General features: G+C 43.9%; 1 protein-coding gene across 1 annotated transcript in view; it reads right to left on the bottom strand.

Annotated features, from left to right (window-relative positions):
* The window catches only part of LOC119976526 (centromere protein F-like), a 430,490-nt gene that overhangs the window by 209,360 nt on the left and 200,985 nt on the right, over positions 1 to 20,145 (bottom strand). Inside the window, exons 11-14 of the mRNA XM_038817079.1 lie at positions 19,907 to 19,930; positions 19,206 to 19,232; positions 1,335 to 1,361; positions 169 to 192 (exon numbers count right to left, since the gene is read on the bottom strand). Of these exons, the coding sequence (XP_038673007.1) occupies positions 169 to 192; positions 1,335 to 1,361; positions 19,206 to 19,232; positions 19,907 to 19,930 (102 nt within the window). The remainder of the gene's footprint in view (positions 1 to 168; positions 193 to 1,334; positions 1,362 to 19,205; positions 19,233 to 19,906; positions 19,931 to 20,145) is intronic.

Genomic DNA, 20,145 nt, shown 5'->3' with positions numbered 1-20,145 from the left:
AGTGGCACATGTGTAGAATCCCGCTGCCAACGTAAACTGACGAGAAACATATGGCTGGGGAACAGAGGGCCCAGCGCATTGTGTATTTTGTTTCACATTGGAGTTAAAAGGAATATGCTTGATCGCTCGATATCGCAATTACATCTGGTTATGTTGACACGTAATTACCTTTCATATGCATAACGTTTTCCACTAAGGTAAAGTAAAAAAAAAACAAGACATTTGTGAAGAGCAGGTGCTGATTTTCAACTTTGAGTATCATACTTCAGTGGAAATGCGTGATGTTTACTTCATTTGTAATCATTTTTCGATTCCGGATTTTAAATTTTAAACCAGGGAAAACAAGGAACTGAAGATAAGTATTGAATCGCTCAATGAGCATAGTGACACTGCTGCCTCACATCTCCAGGGACCAGGTTCTATTCTGACCTTGATGACTGTCAGTGCGGAGTTGTTAGGTTCTTCCCGTGCCTTTGTGGGTTTCGTACGGGTGCTCTGGTTTCCTCCCACAGTCAAAAGTTGTGCATGTTAGGTGAATTGTCCACGCTAATTCGCTTCTCAGTTTTTAAAGGTTAGATGGGGTTTCAATGATAGGGCTGGATTGGCCTAGGTCGGATTCTCTAGTGGAGCAGTGGCTGCTGCAGACTCGACGATTGTATGGTCTCCTTCTGCACTGTATGTTGTCCAGTCTCTGCCACTATTTTTGTTCCCCACCAAATTGAAAAAAGCACGTTGACTTCAGAAGTTCCTTGCCCAGATAGAAAAACAGAGGAACTCAATGGGTGCTCCATTCAACATCGGTAGAAAATAATGCATACTGAATCAGGCGGTTAATTCTATTGAGGAACATATTTTCGATGGATTATTGCCGGTGGTGTGTGCTCGCTACTAATGTTGTAACTTAGTCCACAGAAAGTTCAATTCTCCCTTTTTTCAAAGTTCATTATTTCAACCTTGACATTTGTAAGTACACAGCTTGCTGATGTGCATCAACATGAAGGCAAATTAATATTGCACGGTGGTCTATAATAAACTGGTGACGTTGTGTTCGTCGCCGATACAGTAATTGTTAGTATGATGTTAGAGTTTTTGGAAAGAATTGGGTGTTGTTTTATTGTATTGTGGTGCGGGCTTTGAGGACATGCTTCAAAACATTAAGGAGGGCAGATACATTATTTTATCTGGATGATATTAAATCATGAATACACTTATCTCACAAAATAGTGTTTATTATTTGGATATATTCAGTGGCACGAATTAAAACTTGTAAATAACTACAGTTAAGTATGTGAACAGATTTAAGTAATAACATGGCACGAGTAGCGGTTATTTACTAAATTTAGCTTGGAGCTTTCCGTCCTCTAAAAGAGAATAAAACATATGTTATGCAGCATCAGAGAAGTAAACATCATACATAAAAGTCTATGCTCCCCTTACTGATTTCCAATAGATCATGATACGCATGCAAACTGACAGCTGGCAATATTACGTTGTCTCCGGGTGCAACCTGGTAACTTGCAAATGCGAGACTCCATAACAAATACAATTTTGTATAATACCTGCTTCCACCAATTTTACTCAAGAGACCATTGTAAAACAGAGTCGAAAAAAGCTAAATTAAAAGCATATGTTCGACCTTAAATTACTGAAGCAGTCTTTTGAAGTTGATTTTCAATTTAAAACACCTCTGTACGTCGCATTGGGACTACTTGCTGCCACCAACTTCCTCAAGTATTGAGCCAATTCCAGTCCATATATAGTAAGAACAGGAACATATCCGTGGCTCTATTGCAAATTGAGCGCAATTGGAGCGAATCTGATTCCAGGTCAGGGGATTGTGTGTTCAAAAATCACGCCAGCATCTTGGGGTATTTCTGAAGCTGGTTCGAGGAATTCCTCTCTGTGTAGTGATGTTCTCGAAATGGGTTTATTCAAAGGTATCATGCAAATAAGCACTGTTGCCTCACAGTGCCAGGCGCCCAGGTTCGAATTCCGGCCAGGATCACTGGCTGAGCAGTGTCTGAAAGTTCCCCTTGTGTCTGCGTTGGTTGTTCCCCGATGCTCTGGTTTCCTCCCATAAATCGTGAACGACGTTCTGTTAGGCGAATTTGACATTCTGCATTTTCCCAGTGTGGACCCGAACAGGCGCCGGAATGTGGCGGACTTTCACAGTTACGTCATGGCAGTGATAATGTAAGCCAACTTGTGAGAATAAAGACTATTCTTATTAAGCTGGCAGCCGACATTCAACATAGGTGTCATTCCCTTTTACTGCTGAGCTAAATACTAGTGACCATATTTGACGATAGCCTGAAATGGTCAAGTCATAGATACGCTGTGGCTACAAATTAGGTCAGGAACTTGGAGTTATGAAGACTGTAACATGCATCATATATTGCAAATTTCGTCCCACGACCTAAAAGCCACATGTCAGCAGTGTGCCCAATAATCTTCATTTTTTGTGGAGATTGCGGCTCTAACAATAATCAATATTGTAGATACAATCCACAAAAACAAAATATATATTGATCAAAAGCATTTTATTGACAGCATTTTGAAATATATACAAAACGGGGAAACAGTTACTCCAATCACAGCAACCGGAAACAACGACGCCCTCCCAATAGAAACACACAAATGACCCCAGCTCTCCTGGCTGCTACCTGACCAGCCCCATTTCTACTTTTTCACCCAATCTGTCAGCCCAAATTAAAAAAAAGAAAACGCCCGCTGCGTTGACAACTGAATTCTCCTTGACGAAGTGGAGATTAGCATTCACCTCGAGATGAAATCTTCTCCGCACCTCGAATGTTGAACTTGCTCTTCTCCCAATGTACAGTGTCGGCTAGTAACTCACTCATAACCCTATCCTGTGCTGACAGCACAACATAATCCGTCTGGGGCCTAAACGGAAGGTAAATGTCAACCCATCGTACTATTTTCCCAACTGTAATCCCAGAAACGCTGATACTTCAAATATTGGCACATCTGGACTCGTGGCTACCTCTACTCACCAAATCATTGTCATTACATCTGCAACTCTTTTCGAAAAGCACCTCAACATTGGAATAATGCGCCAATTTACCCCACACCCGCATAGCTATCTCCCGAAAGCAACCAACGTATTCAGGACACAGTCATGTGGGCCCGATGCACGAATTTAAACTGGATGAGGCTTAGTCGTGCAGACGAAGAGGAAGTATTAACACTCCACAATCCTCACTCCATCCGCCATCCCCCAGCGATCCACCCCCTCGACCTTCCACTTACATCTAACCTCCTCCACCGGAGCACTCTCTCTTGAATAGTGCGCTACCTATATACGCAATCCTGCTATTTCCGAAATAATTATCTTTATTAGTGTCACAGGTAGGCTGACATTAACACTGCAATCACGTTTCTGTGACAATCCCCTAGTAGCCACAACAAGACCTGTGTAGTTACACTGATGGTTAATTTCGAATGTCCAATTCACCGAACAACACGTGTTTGGGAGTTGTGGAAAGAAACCAGAGCACCCGGTGTAATCCCACGCAGGTACCGGGGAATTCTTCACTCCATACTTCGAACATCGCACATACAGTGACACATGCTTGGATTATAACCCGGATCCATGGAGCTGTGAAGCAACAATGCTAACAAATGTCCGAACTCTCCGAGTCAGTACACCCTGAAGCGGGACGGTGAAAATCCAGAGGTTGTAGTGCACATCGGTACTAACCACAAAGGCAGGAAGAGGAAAGATGTCCGTCAGAAGAAGTTTGGTGAATTAGGCAGTAAGCCAAAAAGCAAGATATCTTGCATTGTAATCGCACTGATCCCTGTGGCACGTTGTCAGCGGTGCTAGAAATATGTGGATAGTGCAGCTAAATACCTGGCTAAACTGCTGGTGTATGAGGGAGTGTTTCAGATTCCTGGACCATTGGAATCTCTTCGAGGACAGACATGAACTTTACGAGAAGGACGGTTTGCATCTTAACTGAAGGGGCACCAATATCCTGGTTGGGAGTTTGCGAGAGTCACCCTGGAGCGATTTAAGCCAATATCGCAGGGGAGTGGGTACCAGACTGTTAGCTTAGATTGTTTGATAATTTAAAGGAAAGTAGAGAACAAAAATAAGAACACGACAACATATAGGGGCTGTTTAGCACTGGGCTAAATCACTGGCTTTGTAAGCCAAGCAAGTCAGCAGCACAGTTCGATTCCCGTAACAGCCTCCCCGAACAGGCACCGGAATGTTGCGACTAGGGGCTTTTCACAGTAACTTCATTTGAAGCCTACTCATTAAAATAAGCGAATTTCATTTCATTTCATTTCAATCTGCATCCTCAAACGCAGTGATCAGAAGTGCATTTGTTTCTGACAGACTTATAGAAAAAAGGAAGATGGATAGAGAGGAATGGTTAGTTCTTGGAACTATGATGTTGGGGCAGTCACAGAAACCTGGAGGGCATAGGAAGGGCATGAACAGAGGTTGTAGATGCTACAGGAGAGATAGAAGGGTAAATAAAAGGGGTGGGAAATGCCATTATTTGTTATCAAAATATTATATACGTACGAGGACACCTCGGAGGGGTCAAACATTGAGCTAATCTGTGTCGAGGTCAGGAACAGGATGAGGGGAATCACAATGTACGGGGTTTAGTGCTGGCCGCCCAAAGGCCAGCGTGACATAGGAGAGATGTTGGACAGATGCAAAAGTAACAGGTGTGTTATGGTCGGGGATATTAATGTCCACCCATTTGGCTGGGAGGCACATAGTGCCAGGGATTTGGATGGGGCACAGTTAATAATGTGTGTCCAGGCGTCTTGGTGCAATGTATAGATGGCCCGACTTGGGAATAGGTAGTACTGTCCGTGTTATTGGGGAATTAGACTGGACTGGTGCCTGAGGCTTCAGTAGGGGAACATTTTGGGTGTTGTGATCACAATTCCGTACGATTTAGCATATCCTTGAATCGGGATTAGAGAAACCCTCGGGTTAACTTCCTAATCTGTGGAAAGGTAAATTACGATAACTTTAGACAGGAATGAAAGAATTTGGATTGTGTGCGGTTCTTCGAGGGTAAATCAACATAGGACATGTGGGGGTACTTCAAGCTGCAGTTGATTAGAATCCTACAAAGTCGTGTTCATTTGCGAATGAAGGATAAGTAGAGGGATCATAGGAATCCTTGGATTAAGGCGGATGTTGTGAACCTCGTCAAAAAGAAAAAGTAGGCTGTTGTACAATCTAGAAGGGTGGTGACAGTCGAAATCTTTGGGGAGTAGAAGGGAAGTAGGAAGGCACTGAAATGGGAAATAAGTAGGGCTAGGAGGGTTCATGAAAAATCCTTGGCAAGTGGGATTAAGGTGAATCCCAAAGCTTTTGATTCATATATAAAAAGCAAGACGGTGGCCAGGATTGGACCACTGAAGTGCAGTGTGTGAACCTATTTGTTGAGCTCGAGGGAACGGACGAGGCATTAAATGAGAACTTTCCATCAGTGTTCACCAAAGAAAAGGACTATATGGAAGATGATTCTTGGGTAGAGTGTGTGGAAAGGCTGGGTCTTTATTCATTTTTTACAGTGCAGAAGGAGCTCATTCGAACCATCGAGTTAGGACTAACCCTTGGAAAGAGCGCCTAAAATCAATCCTCGACCTACCCCGGAAACCGAGTAACTGCATCTATCTTTTTCGTGGACACTAAGGGCAATTTATCATTGCAAATCCAACTAAACTGCACATCTTTGGACTCTGGGCGGATATTGGAGAACCCAGTGGAAACCGCACAGGCATGGGGAGAATCCGCAGACTCAACACGGGCACTGGCCCTAGCCAGGAACAAACCTGTGTCCCTGTACCTGTGAGGTAACGTTGCTAACCATTAGGCTACCGTGCTGCCCAATGGTGACATCAGAAAGGAGGAGGTATGCGGCCTGATGATGTTGACCCCTGATGGTGAGGAAAGCATTGAAGCAAATTGCTGGGGCCTTGACTGACATTTTTGTATCTTCATTGGCTACAGGTGAGGTACCAGAGGACTGGAGAATATGTAACGTGTTACCGCTGCTGATGAAAGGTGGTAGGGATAATGGAGGAAACTATTGGACAGTGGACCTCACATCTGTCGCAGATAAATTATTGGTGATAATTCTCATGGGCAGGAGTTGTACCCATTTCGAAACTAATGAAACTCATTAGAAATAGATGGCATGGTTTGCGAAGGAGCGATCGTGCCTCACTAATTTGATTGAGTTATTTGAGGAGCTGACAAAGATGATTGATGAGAGGAGGGCGCTGGATGTTTTTTATGTGGATTTCCGTAAAGCCTCTAACGGGTGAGAAAATTGAAATCACACGGGATCAGAGGTGAGGTGGCATGATATATGCAGAACTGGCTCGGTCTCAGAAGGCAGAGGGGAGCAGTAAATGGTATTTTTATGAATGGAAGGTTGTGACTAATGTTGTTCCACAGTGGTAGGTTTTGGGGACTTTGATGTTAGCAGAATATATAAACGATCTGGTGAAAAATACAGCTAGTCTGATTAGTAAGTTCGACATGACACCAACGTTGGGGACGTGGCACATAGTGTTAAGGACGTTCAGAGGATACAGAAGGACATAGATAGTTTGGAGCTTTGGGTAGAGAATTATCAAATGAAGTTTAATCCGGACAAAAGTGAGGTGATATATTTTTATTGGTCTTACATATAAGGGAATATACAGTAAATGGCAAAACTCTGACGAATATATAAACCAAGCGAGGTCTGGGCGTACAGGTCAACAGATGTTTGAAAGCGGCAATACACGTGGTATGCTTGCTTTCGTTGGACGGAGTATCGACTATTAAAACTAGCAAGTGATGCCACAGTTGGAAAGAACCTTGGTAAGGCCGCACTTCGAATATTGCACATAATTCTGTCGTCACACTACCAGAAGGATCGAGGAAGCTTTGGAGAAGATGTACAGGATGTTTACCATGATGCTGCGTGGTCATGCGCGTGTTAGCTATGCCGAGAGGTTGAATAGACTAAGACATTTTCAATTAGAATGACAGAGGTCTACAACATTATGACAGCCATGGATAGAGTGGGTGTGCAGACACCCTTTCCCAAGGTGGAGGGGTTAGAGACTCGGGGACATATGTTTAATGTCCGTGTGGCGAAGTTTAAAGGAGATGTGTGAGGCACGATTTTACACAGGGAGTGTGGTGCCAGGGGAGGTAATGTGAACAGATGCATTCGCCGCGTTCAAAAGTCATCTCGGCAAATACATGGATAGGATGGGTACAAAGGAATACACCACTAGAAAATCCTGAACGCTTACGCCAAGGGAGGGATCGTGAATGGGAAGGTCTTGGAGGGTCGAATGGCCTGATCCCGTGCAGCATTCTTCTTTCCTTGCTCTTTGCTACCGTGCCGCCCAGCCGCCAGCAGGAGTTTACCCTGCAGCACGGTGCTGGCATAATAGAAAAATACAGCAGCTACGTTCTCACGTGGTACTTGACATGCAGATCGCTGAACCCATTCCCCATCGGCAACTTATACGCCCCTCCATCTCCTTTACGTCTGCAAACCTTCTTCCAATCAGCAAATCCCTCAATTATTCTATCCCCACCGGCCGGTATCCCCCAAACCCTGCATTTAACCACACTGATGCAAACATATGATTGTCACAAATCGGCACGCACGGGGTCATTCCATCTTTCCAAAATTCTGCCGTTGCTGGTTCCGCACTTCCACTGCTAATGTCACCACTAGCCTCGTTGATCGCCTGACCAGCGACATTGGAATGGATGCACATCAGCAATGTCCTCAATCTTGTCCCCTTGTGTGACGCTGACTCCATGTGCCAGATTGACCGCAACCCCACCGCCCATTTCCACACCATTGTAACATTTGCTGGTCAATAGAAGTTTCGCTATCTCGGCAATGCTAAGCGACCCCCTCGGTCCCCCCCCCCCCCCCCCCCAACCCTAACTCTAACCCTAACCCTAATCGCTCTCCAACATCCTCGTGCCTTCGTGGGTTTCTTCTGGGTGCTCCGGTTTCCACCCACAGTCCAAAGACGTGTAGATTAGGTAGATTGTTCAGGCGAAATTGTCATTAGTGTCCAACACGTTTAGGAGGGGTTATTGCGTAACTGGGATAGCATGGAAGTGAGCGCTTAAGTGGTTCGGTGCAGACTCGATGGACCGGAAGGCCGTCTTCTGCACTGTCTGTTATATTTTCTATAACAAAGAGCGCAGTGGCTCGTGTAAAGGGCAACATCGAGTGTGGGAACAGCTGCCTTGTCCCCTAGTGGAAAACAAAGTACTCCCAGCTGACATTGTTTGGCTGAGCACTCCAATTAGGCACCTTATAGAGCTGCGGAACCTAGTCCTCAACCTGTGCGCTCAAATCCGAACTCGCCGAGCTCATCGAAAAAATACGTCAACTCCACCCGATCAGAAGCGTTTCTCCGCGTCGAATGCTGCAACCACTTGAACCACGGTATTCGGAGGGATAATAATTACATTTAGTAACGGCTGTACATTCGCCGAGCGCTGCCAGCATTTCACAGTTATCGACTGATTCTCCCCTACCGTCCACGGCACATAATCAACTATCCTGTTGTCAGCGCCTTGGTCAAAATCGTTGCATCTACATTCAATGGCCAGACCAAGCAGCGTGATCCAAACTTCTGCGTGCCATTGTCGCTATTTTAAATAAACGATATTCAAGCCTGAGAACGCTCTCCCCTCTGTATCGTCTAATTGCACTTCACGACCAGCAGGTTCCCCTGCTCCGATCCAAACTTCTTACCGAACTCAACTTCAAACTGATCCGGGCCCATGGCCCTCCCCGACTGCATCAAACCCACGCAGTCCATTGCCACCCACACCCAATGTTGGCTCCCAGCACCTGCAACGTCGCCATCCAGATCCTCGGATACTGCAGACCCTTCATAAAGTACCTCGTTCCTTTATGCGTCACCAGAGACTCCAAGCTACATAATTTCCGGTGAAATGCCTGAAAAACCGACTTCACCCTCCGGCTCCGATAGCACGGTAGTTCCAGCGTTCCTCAATCAACCAATCTCGATCGCCACCACCTGCTTCTTCAGCTGGTGCGAAAGCACCCTGCTTGCTGCTACTCGCACTCATATAGGGCCCGACTGGTGCGTCACAATTGCCCCACCGCCTTTCCGGTGAACACCTGCCCACTCTCCATCTGACACTTCCTCAGGTATTGCCGGTTACCCCCTGGTCCACCTAAAGAATGGCGTTCACCAACCTCAACCTCACAATCCACTCCATTAGCTCCTGATGTGGCCGAACCGAGATAGGCTCCACCCCTTTCCGTTACCTTCAGCAGCTCGCACAGCGTGGCTGCGGAAACATCTCCTATCTTATTCTGCTCGTCATGGTTTCAGATGGGGATCCTCACAATTTGGCAAACCCCATTTCATGCCTATAGCACCGCGTGAAGCCTTCATTGCTGCCATTGGTTATTAACCTTGACACGCACATGTCCACCTAATGCGTCACATGGTCGAGCAACATAATCGGCGAATACAGCCTCTTACCCCACCCACCACCAACGCCTTAACTAAGAGAAATACATCAATCTGGCACAACGTGCATCGATACGAATAATCGTTCGTCCTTGGTCTCTCAAACTGCTACTGGTCCGCCCCATCACCGATGCGTTTCTGAGGCCACTTGCCTCTGCTCCTGGAGGCTGGAATGCAAGAAGTCCATCAGTTGCTAAGAAGACCAGCAGGCGGTAACCTCCAGACCACCGGCTCATCCCGCCCCGCCTCTTTCGCTCTGTTACACTTGGAAATGCATACCAGCCGGGCAACTTTCTCTTACTCGTTATACTCGTCGCCTGATAAGTTACAAACCGGACCCCGGGAGGGTCTTAATAAGAACCTTTATTATTGCAACAAACAGTCTTACATTAACACTGCAATGAAGCTCCTGTGAAAAGTCCCTAGTCGCCATTTCCGGCGCCTCCGGGGAAATTCAGAATATCCAATTCTCCTAACAAGCACTTCCTTCTGGGCTTGTGGGAAGAAACTGTAGCACATGGAGTATACCTACGCAGACACAGTTATAAGGTGCAGACTCCGCATAGACAGTGACCCAAGCCTGAATCGAATCTGGGACCGTGGCGCTATGAAGCAACAATGCAAACTACTGTGCTACCGTCCCAACCACAAACGTATATAGGCACCACTGAAATTCTAATGCAGGATTCCTTGCTTCCTAGACAGGCGCTTTAACCAACTAAGCCACGGCGCCGAGATCTTCTAACTCTCAGTACTTATTCACGGTATACCAAAAAATGCCGCTTAAAACAGATTAAAAGGACCAAACAATTATGTTCCTATGCGGCAGTCGAAAAATGCGCGACCCCTCCACCGAAAGTCGAAAGCATAACAAATGGCAAATAATTAATCAAGTTGTTCACTCCATCGAAAACATACAATGGTAAGGGCTTGCGACATACTGGACCGCCAGAAAAACTCACGAAATGTCTTTCAGCTGCACCTTTCAAAGTCCCAATCTCTACAAATTGAGATATACTTGTTTTAGAGCTGCACAGTGACGGTGCTTAGCAGTGATTAGCACATGGGTGACACGGTAGTTATCCAGTAACCTAGCTCAATTCAATATTGGCTGACTGTGTGGAATTTGGACTTAATCACCGTGTGTGTGTGGTTTTGTCTGCGTGCTCCAGTTTATTCCCACACTTCTATAGTGTCCAGGTTAGATGGATTGGCTGTGGTGAAATGCCTCTTACTGTCCAAAAATGTGTCGCTTAGCTGAGGTACGGGTGAGAGGACGGGGAGTCGGTCTTGATATGGTGATCTTTCGGAGGTTATGTTTCGACTTGGTAGGCCGAATATTTTCTTTCTGCACTGTAGAAATTCTATGTATTACTAGCTGATTCGACAAAACAGCTGATGTATAAAAATAAGTAAAATGTAGCTGATTGTGTTTTCACGCGAACTGATTTAATTGTTCTGTTCCTTGGATGCAGATCTCACAAAAGCGGTATTAATAAGTTAGATTTCATGTTTGCGCAGCTAACTTCATATAGACCAGCGTCCAATTAAAACGGACAGTCCCTGAAAGTATGTGCACCAAACTAGTACAGGCATATGTGGCATGCAGCGCTAATATACGGTGGCGTTTTGAGAAATCACAGCGTGGCGAAAATACATAACTGCGAATTCGTAAAAGGGGTTTGGATGACCAGATTCAACAATAGCGGCTTTATTGACAAATCATAAGCCTTTCATAATGACGGATGCAAGTAGCACCGCGATGTCTGGCCAAATATTCCTGGTGGATAGCAAGTAGCTAAAATGTTAGTTGCAGCCGTGGAAGAGCACACAGCTACCTGCTGACACCATAGTAACATTTTTTTTTCATAGTTTACTTTATTCTTGAAAGAAATGTGTTCCTTAAGTGCTGGTTCTACATTACTAGCATGGTTACAAATCTACGCTGCCCGTCTTTGGAAACGGATGGGCAATTTATTGCTGTCAATCCAGTGAATCTGCCTATCTTCGAACTGTGGAGGAAACTGGAGCTCAAAAAAACGTTGTTGCAATCTGTGTCAAGCAGCATATCATGGCAAAACAGGTTCACAGCAGATCTCAGACTGTACTGATTAAGCTTACAAATCAAGTGACGTGAATATTTAGTGCTATTATGTATTGACACAATTGTGATGTTGCCAAGCTATACCCTTCACAGCCTCAACTACCATATTTGTTAATGTCCATGAAAATATTATTCCCGTTGATTATCATGGATCGGCCTACTAACAGCAGTGACACACGTTGATCAACGCATAATATAATGCTGGCAGACCAGCAGAAGTTAGACGTCTGCTTAGCGACAATAGTAGCGGCATTAATAAAGGCAGTATGAGATGTATCTTTCCCAGTAACTAGATTAGCACGCACCCAGAAATGGATGTGAATTGCATGTAAGCAGAATCGGCTCTCCATGGCTGTCGGGAGGTCAATGAGGCACACAAATGCACGCTGCTGGAACAGATGAATTTGATGTTGGCAGACAACAAAATACACGGAACGTATAATCAAAGGGAAAAAATTGCATGATTTTCTGCACTCTGAGCTGCAGGGTTCGGGGGAAGTTTACATACTCAGGTTGTCGGCCAGTTTTGTATTGATATGCTTTTACGTCTCACAACCACAATAGTACAGAATCCTTCGAAAATGCTTTTAAATATTTTCTTTGAAGCAGATTACCAGACCGGATGACCAGCCCAGTGTTGTGTGGCAATTATAAGATTGTTTTGACTATACTACTTGCTTCTAAAGTTGTTTTGGAAACGAGGGATGTTAAAGGATTTAGGGATCGTAAATATATTTTGGAACTAGGACTATTTTCTGAATGGAATGGATGTGCGTTTTGTGGTTCATATTTTTAATTGTTTTAGAGTACTTCCGTGCTGTTCATGTGTATTTGTAGTTTCTTTACGTTATTGTATAGTCTTCAATAATAGTTACAGGACGACTTGGGTGCTTATTGTCATTTGGGTTTTCATCTGATTGCTCTCACCATTCCGAGCACAAATCTCAACAGCCGACCAAACGGTGTTCCAAGTAGAGATAACCTCGCATCCGTGTTGTTCATGAAAGAAAATTGGATGCCACAGCATAAAATAAATTATTTGCATGAGCGCCTGGTTGTGGGGGAACTTTTGAACTTGAGAATATAATAAGTAAAGGATATGTGGAATTAAATGAGAACATGTGACTTGTTTTATGCAAGAGTAAGAAACAAGGGGAATGGAATGGGAACGGGAGTATGAAGGCTGCAAAGATGATTCTTAACCTACTTCGATCTTAACTTGAAGTAGACAATATGGCGTACTAAAATTTTAATAGTGTGCCTGAAACGAAATTGATGGAATTGACAAATCATTTGAAAGTAGTCTTATTTCCAGGGGTTAAGAAGACTGAACTAATATAAATTACTGCAGCGCATTTTAAATATGACAGCAATTATCGTCATCCAACATTTCGAAATGCAAGCTAAATTGAACGGGCGAAGCCTCAATCACAATCTTCGAAATTAAGAAGTTCTAAAACAAAGTAAAAATGCATTTTTGGATGTGGATGTCGTTGATTAGGCCAGTATTTATTGCATCTGCAGTTTTCCCTTCTGAAGGTGGCGATGAGTTGCACATTAGGGAGGGAGATCCAGAATTTTGTCCCAACGACAGTGAAGGGACAGCGATATATTTCCAAGCAGGGTGGTGAGTGGCTTGGGGGGAACCTGCAGATGGTGACTTAGCAGGTATCAGCTACTCTTGTCTTTCTAGATAGTAGTGGTCGAAGAAAACTTGGTGAGTTGCTGCAACGCATCTTCCACACGGCTGAAACTGTTCATCGGTCGTGGGGGGTTTTGATGTTTGTGGTAGGATGGACAATCAAGCAGGCTGCTTTTTCATGAGGTGTGTTAAGCCTCTTCAGTGTTATTGGAGACGCCCTCATCCAAGCAAGTTGCGAGTATTACATTACAATCTCGACTTGTGCCTCGAAGATAGTAGACAGGCTTTGAGGAGAACTGGAGGTGAGTTATTCGCCGTAGGATTCCTGGAGTTTAACTTGCCCTGGCGGCAACACTATTTTTGTGTCTAGCCCAGTTCAGTTTTTGATCAACGGTAAGCCCGAGGATGTTCATTGTTTGGCATTCAGCGATGGCAATGCCGTTGGATGTCTCGGGAAGATGGGTAGTTTACCTGTTGCAGAAAATGTCCATTGCATGACAATTGTGTGGCCCGAATGTAATTTGCCATTTGTCAGCAAAAGCCTGGATGTTTTCAACTCTTGCTCCATTTGGACATGGATTGCTTCATAATCAGAGGCTTGCGAATGGTTCAGAACATTGTGCAGTCATCGCTAAACATACCCACTTCAGACCTTTTAATGGAAGTGAGGTCACTGGTGAAACTTCTAAAGAAAGGTGGTTGGACCGAGGACACTGCCCTGCGGAACGCCTGCAGTGATATCCTGGATTTGGGTAAATTGACCTCGAACCAACAAAACCATCTTAGATTCTGCCAGGTATGACTCCAACCGGTGGAGATATTCCTCCCTGATTCCACTAGAGTGCAGGCCAGCTGCGGCTCCGTGATTTCAGACTCGGTCAAATGGAGCCTTGATGTCAAGGGAAGTCACCCTCACGTCTCCTCAGATACGCATACTTTTTTCCATGTTGGAAAGAAGGCTGTGATGAAGTCAGGAGCTGGCCGGCCATGGCGGAACGCAACCTGTGAGTCCGTGAGCAGGTTATTGCCGAATAAGTGTCCCTTGATAGCACTGCTGAAGACTCCTTCCATCAGTTTGCAGATGAAGGACAGGAGTTTGATAGGGTGGAAATTGGCTGGTTTGGGGTTTTCCTGTTACTAGTGTTCAGGTGATATCTGGGCAATTTTCCACAGTGCCGTGTCGATGCCTAGTGTTTTAGTTGCACAAGATCCGCTTGGCTATGGGTGCATACATTTCTGGAGCACAAGTATTGGTTATTATTGCCGGAAGATTTTCAGGACATTTATAGCACATGCAGCATCTCGTGCCTTCAGCGGTTTCCTGATATCACGTGGATTGAACCGTATGGGCTGAAAACCGACATCTATCATGATGGAGACTTCTGGTGGATACCGAGATGGATCATTCAATCGGAACTTCTGTTGTTGTGAATGCTACAGCCTTGTCATTTGAACATATGTTCTGGGTTCCTCGATCATTGAGCATGCAGGTATTTCTGGTGCCTCCTCCACCAGTGAGTTGAGTCCGGTACTATTCACAGCTGCTCATGGCAGGACCGCACTGCTTAGATTTGATGCGTTAGTTGTGGAATCGTTTAGCCCTGTTTATTATTTGCTTCTTATGCTGTTTGCCACATAGATAGCCGTGAGTTGTAGCTTCACCTGGTATTTCTGATAATGTACCTGACAAGCTCTCCTGCACTCTTCAATGAAGCAGGCTTGATCCTCTGGCTTGGTGGTAATGGTACATATTCCGAGCCATTCGGTAGCATATTTTGGATGAGTACAAGTCTGCTCCTAATGCCCAACAGAGCCTCGTGGATGCCGAGTCTTGAGTTGCTAGATCTGTTCGAGCTCAATCCCATTGAGCACGGTGCGGTCGGCACCTTTACTCATACTGTCATCGGCAAAGGCATCTGCAACTGGCAAATTGGTGTGGATGAATTCAAGTATGTTTTTTTTCCTCCAGATAGTTCTCTCACCACCTGCTGTACTGCCAGTCGAGCAGCTATGTCTTTTACGACCTTCCCGCGCGCTCTGTGGTGGTACTACCGAGCCACTGTTGATGATGGACATTGACGTACGCCACTCAGAGCATATTCTGCGCACTTGAAAGGTCAGTGCTTCCTCCTAGTGGAGTTGAACATCGAGGAGAACTGATTCATCAGCTGAATATTGTCGGAATGTGGTAATTAGCAGGCGTGTTCCTTGCCCATGTTTAACCTGAAGCCAGTCTTCATGGGGTCCAGAGACGATGTCGACAACTCTCAGGGCAACAACCTCCCGACTGTATACCACTGTGCCATCACCTCTGATGTTTCCATCTTCCGGTGATACAGGACATACCATGACTGGTAACCGTGTCGTCTGGGAGGTGTTCTGACTGGCATTACCTGTGAGTATGATTTGTGAGGTTGTTGCTAAACTAGTCTATGAGACAGCTCTCCCAACTTTGGCAAAGCCCCAAATGCTACTAAGGAGATCTTTGAAGGGTTAACAGGGCTGGCTTTGCCGTCATCATTTCTGGTGCCTAGTTGTCTGTCCGAGTTCATTTTTTATTTGCTTTTGAATACAACTAAGTGGCCTGCTAGACAATTCCAGTGGGCATTTCTATCGCAGTCTCTCGTTGTCAGAACCATATGTCAACCAGATCAGGTAAGGGTGGCATATTTCCTTCCCTGAGGGGCATGAGTGGACCAGGTGTTTTTTTTTTTACGACAATGGTTTCACAATCATTAGGCTTTAATTGTAGATATGTTATTGAGTATAAATTCCACAACGTGCATTACTCGTGGCATTCGAACCTGGGCCACAGATTATTATTCTGGCTCCCTGGATTATTAGTCCGCTGACGATAGCTCTTCGCTACCGCTTCACACAATGCATATAATCAGAGGAAATATTAGAATTGGATAGCACAGCAAGGAAAGAAAACAAGATGAAAAATGTAAACGGGAACGTATGGTGAGGAAGTTTCAAAGGTGCAAAAACAGAAAAGGAGTGAAAGAGACTTCAAACCTTACATAGAGTGGCTCAGCATGCTGGTGCAGTGGTTCGCACTGCTTCCTCAAGGTGCTGAGAACACGCGCTCGATACCGGCCCCAAGTTACGTGTGGAATCTACATGCTTTTCTTGTGTCTGCGTTGCTCTAATCCCTACAACAGAAAGGTATAAAAGGTAGGTGGAATAGCCACTTTCAATTGCCCCTTAATTGTAAAAAGTATATTAAATGTCCAGTCTCTTCCAAGGTTCGGCGAAAGAGATGCCGATACATTGTGCTCGGGTGGATGTTCATGTTAAGATATATTTACTTATCGCAATGTGGTTTTATCTTGACTCTTCATACCATTCCAAAAATAAATCTTGACCCAACCCATTCCCAATCCATGATCCTCTGTCCACGTTGGAATAACAGCGTAGGTAAAATAAGCATGTTTCCTCACAATGGCATACTCTCGTGTATGTGCTTAACGGACAATGATACGTCTGCTGTGTTTCAATTTGCAGTTCAATAGAATATTTCCTTAAATTTAATGGCCAACATTCCGCAGCAGAACTTAATTTTGGAATGGAGCATTTTACTGGCATTCAGTACGTCGACATGTCCACTATTGTCCACCGTTTTCTGCAGAAAATCTACCATAACTGGACAACATATATGCTGAGATTAGCAAATCTCTTTTCGTTACAATATTGGCCTGGTCGTCATCTCATAAATAGTGGGTAACAGTTCATTCGCCTTACAAGCCTCATCCGAAAGTGCAACGTCCCAAAGCGATCCGGTCCGAAAATAAATGGCCGATAAGATAATTGTCCGCAATGCACATGGCTAATGCATGAGTGGACATAAAGTCACCAATTTCGAACCTGTACGGTGATTGGTCCATCTTAGTTATGCTGAGGGTACACTATAATCAATGATAAAATAATATTTGCACAAGTCGTGAATGTTATTATTATGCAGCAGGGACAAGAGTGATATTCTGCACGAGCAAAATGCTGCCGTCAATCTATCAATACTCAGAAAATAGTGCACTATTCGAGTTGATTCCACGTTTTGAAACACTGAATGAATATTCGCAAGAGTGCAAATGAATGGTACTGAGAATCAATTTCAGTCAATCAGTATCTCTCGAAATGTGCCTCTATAACGTTTCCTGCAATCTACATGTATCAATTACGATGAACTGTAATGCTGAAAAAATACAGTTTTTCATTACATAACTATTCAGCATGTGAATTACAGTCCCCTGTTGCATTTCCGATGCCAAAGCTCCGCCTAATCAGGCCGATTTATTTATTTTTAATCCATTGGAAAACCTGGGGGCAACAGTCTCCTTGTAAAATACCCACTGCAACGTTTCGAAATATTGACCGCTTCATTGCGAACTTGCATTTTTTTTTCATACAGTGTAACATGCATTTCATTTTGTATTTGGAATTGAGGCGTTTGTTATGATGATTGAAAGATGGAAAAACTTCGATAGAATTAATCTTGTGTTAACAGTACCAAACTGTTGTACTGGCAATTTTATATGCCATTGCTCAACAGCAACACACGTTAAGTGGCTGTTTAGCACACTGGCTAACTCGCAGGCTTAAAGCAGGCCAGCAGCACGGTTCGATTCCCGTAACAGCTTCCCCGAACAGGCGCCGGAACTAGGGGCTTTTCACTGTAACTTCATTGAAGTCTACTCGTGACAATAAGCATTTTTCACTTGCTAAATTTCAGTTGACTCAAGTACATTTCACTGCTTCGTGATTGAATAATCCCTTTGGTTCATGGCATTAGTGTGGATGAATTCTGATGGCCGTATACTGCGCGGTAGCATTTGGGACACAACTGATACCGAATCACTTCGCGCTGATGTGCAACTGGACCTGCGCAACTTGAAGTAGACCGCTGAAATGGGCAACGGAAAGACAATTGCAGGCCACATGGTTCAATTTCAATGGTTCCCTGCTTGCTTTTCCCAGAGTCATGCAATCGCTGAAACATGGCCAACAGTCCAAAGATGTGCGGGTTAGGTGGATTGGCCATGCTAAATTGCCCGTAGTGTAAGGTTAATGGGGGGATTGTTGGGTTACGGGTATACGGGTTACGTGGGTTTAAGTAGGGTGATCATTGCTCGGCACAACATCGAGGGCCGAAGGGCCTGTTCTGTGCTGTACTGTTCTATGTTCTATGGCTGCTTAAATTTTTTAGGGTTGGCACTGTGCAGAAACTTAACTGGCCGAGCAATATTGTATATGCAAATGCATTTCAGACACTGGCGTTTTACACTGAGTAATGCATTTGTCGGTTCAACGATGACTCCATTATTGATGAGTAAATTCAAGCCGTGGAAATTAAAATGCCTGACGTTAGCGTCGATACCAGAAAACATTTTCTGGTGGACAAAATAAAACAATCGATCAATTATTTAAATGATGAACAGAGTTGACTGTTATAATGTACCAAAACTGAAAGATTGTAAGAACTGACATTGAACGGAAAATTCCCGCTTTGCCTCGTTGCGCTTCGGGTATTTGAAGAATTAGTTTATCTCGATTCTAACAGTTTCTATTTCAATGTCAGCAGTTGATCTGTAACGAAATTTCAATTCGGTTTGGAAATTGTCCTTCGATAATTATCATACACCGAATATCGAAGCTAATATAACCTAATTTGAAATTATAGTTTGCATAATTTGCTTTGCACCAACAGTAGCTCACTGACATGGATGATAAGTAGTTTTCATTTGCGATATGTCACATTGTGCTTTCTGAACTCATCATAGAATCATTTTCGCGACTCTATTCATTGCATTGCCGAGACGTCGATCGAAGGAAGGAACTATTATAGATATCTGACATACATTTCATGGATAAATATGTAATTTCGAAATTAGAAATAATGTGGAAATATTGAATTCTTACTCGAAAATGTATGTACTTCCTTTAAATCTGGAAGAAAGAGTCTACTTAAAGTGTTACGTTCTGAATTATATAAAACGTCAGTTTGTTAGTTGTCATTACGCCTGGCGGAAAACATAGACACACAAGTGGTGTGCTGCTATTGACCAATTCAAAGGATATCGACAATTTGGTGCTTGTCAGTGGATCCGAATTTTTTTAAAAAGGGAATAAACAATTTTTAATGCAGCTATATTATCCTTATTGGATTTCACACAATAATAGCAAGGATAGCCTAGTTATTTAGAGTTGTTTTCAACAGTTAGAAGGGTTTGCTGAGTAAATTGCAGCATTGAAGCTCTCAGGAACGTTTGTTTATGAAAACTAATTCAAGATCCAATGCCCGTGATGCTTCGAGATTTGATTCGTTGTTCTGTTCTCAGGATAATGTAAAAATGTATTACCAGCAATGACGAAATCCACCAAATCATAATGACGAAATTTGCAGTACATTTCGTAACCTTCTTTTTAGTGCTCTACAGAACCGGTGTGCGATCTCAAAATGGGAAAGGAACTCAATTCATCAAACAGGATAGCATAACTACAGAATGATTGCCGAACTGTCGATACGTGTCAACATAAATGGCAAACCACACTTTGAGTTCAGATTAAATACAGTGAGCCCTTCGTCTATTGTTGTGTATACACATCTATTGTTGCATTACCTGTGATTTCCTTATGCATTTCAGCTGATGAAAAATAAACAACGAAGCACAATTATGCAAACGGTCACTTAAATTGTCTTGTCAAAGGATCAGCCTAATGTGTCAAAATTCATTCTGTCACAGTATATCGTGTTTCTCTTGCTTACATGTTAGGATGATGATTGATGCCTGAAGGCCATGAATATTTGTTCGTGATACAGCGGACCTGCAGCACAGTGCTTAAAATTGGAGTCTCACAG

This window comes from Scyliorhinus canicula, chromosome 13 (genome assembly GCF_902713615.1).
Source record: "Scyliorhinus canicula chromosome 13, sScyCan1.1, whole genome shotgun sequence".
NCBI classification, from domain to species: domain Eukaryota; kingdom Metazoa; phylum Chordata; class Chondrichthyes; order Carcharhiniformes; family Scyliorhinidae; genus Scyliorhinus; species Scyliorhinus canicula.
This window is presented reverse-complemented; position numbering and strand designations above follow the sequence as displayed.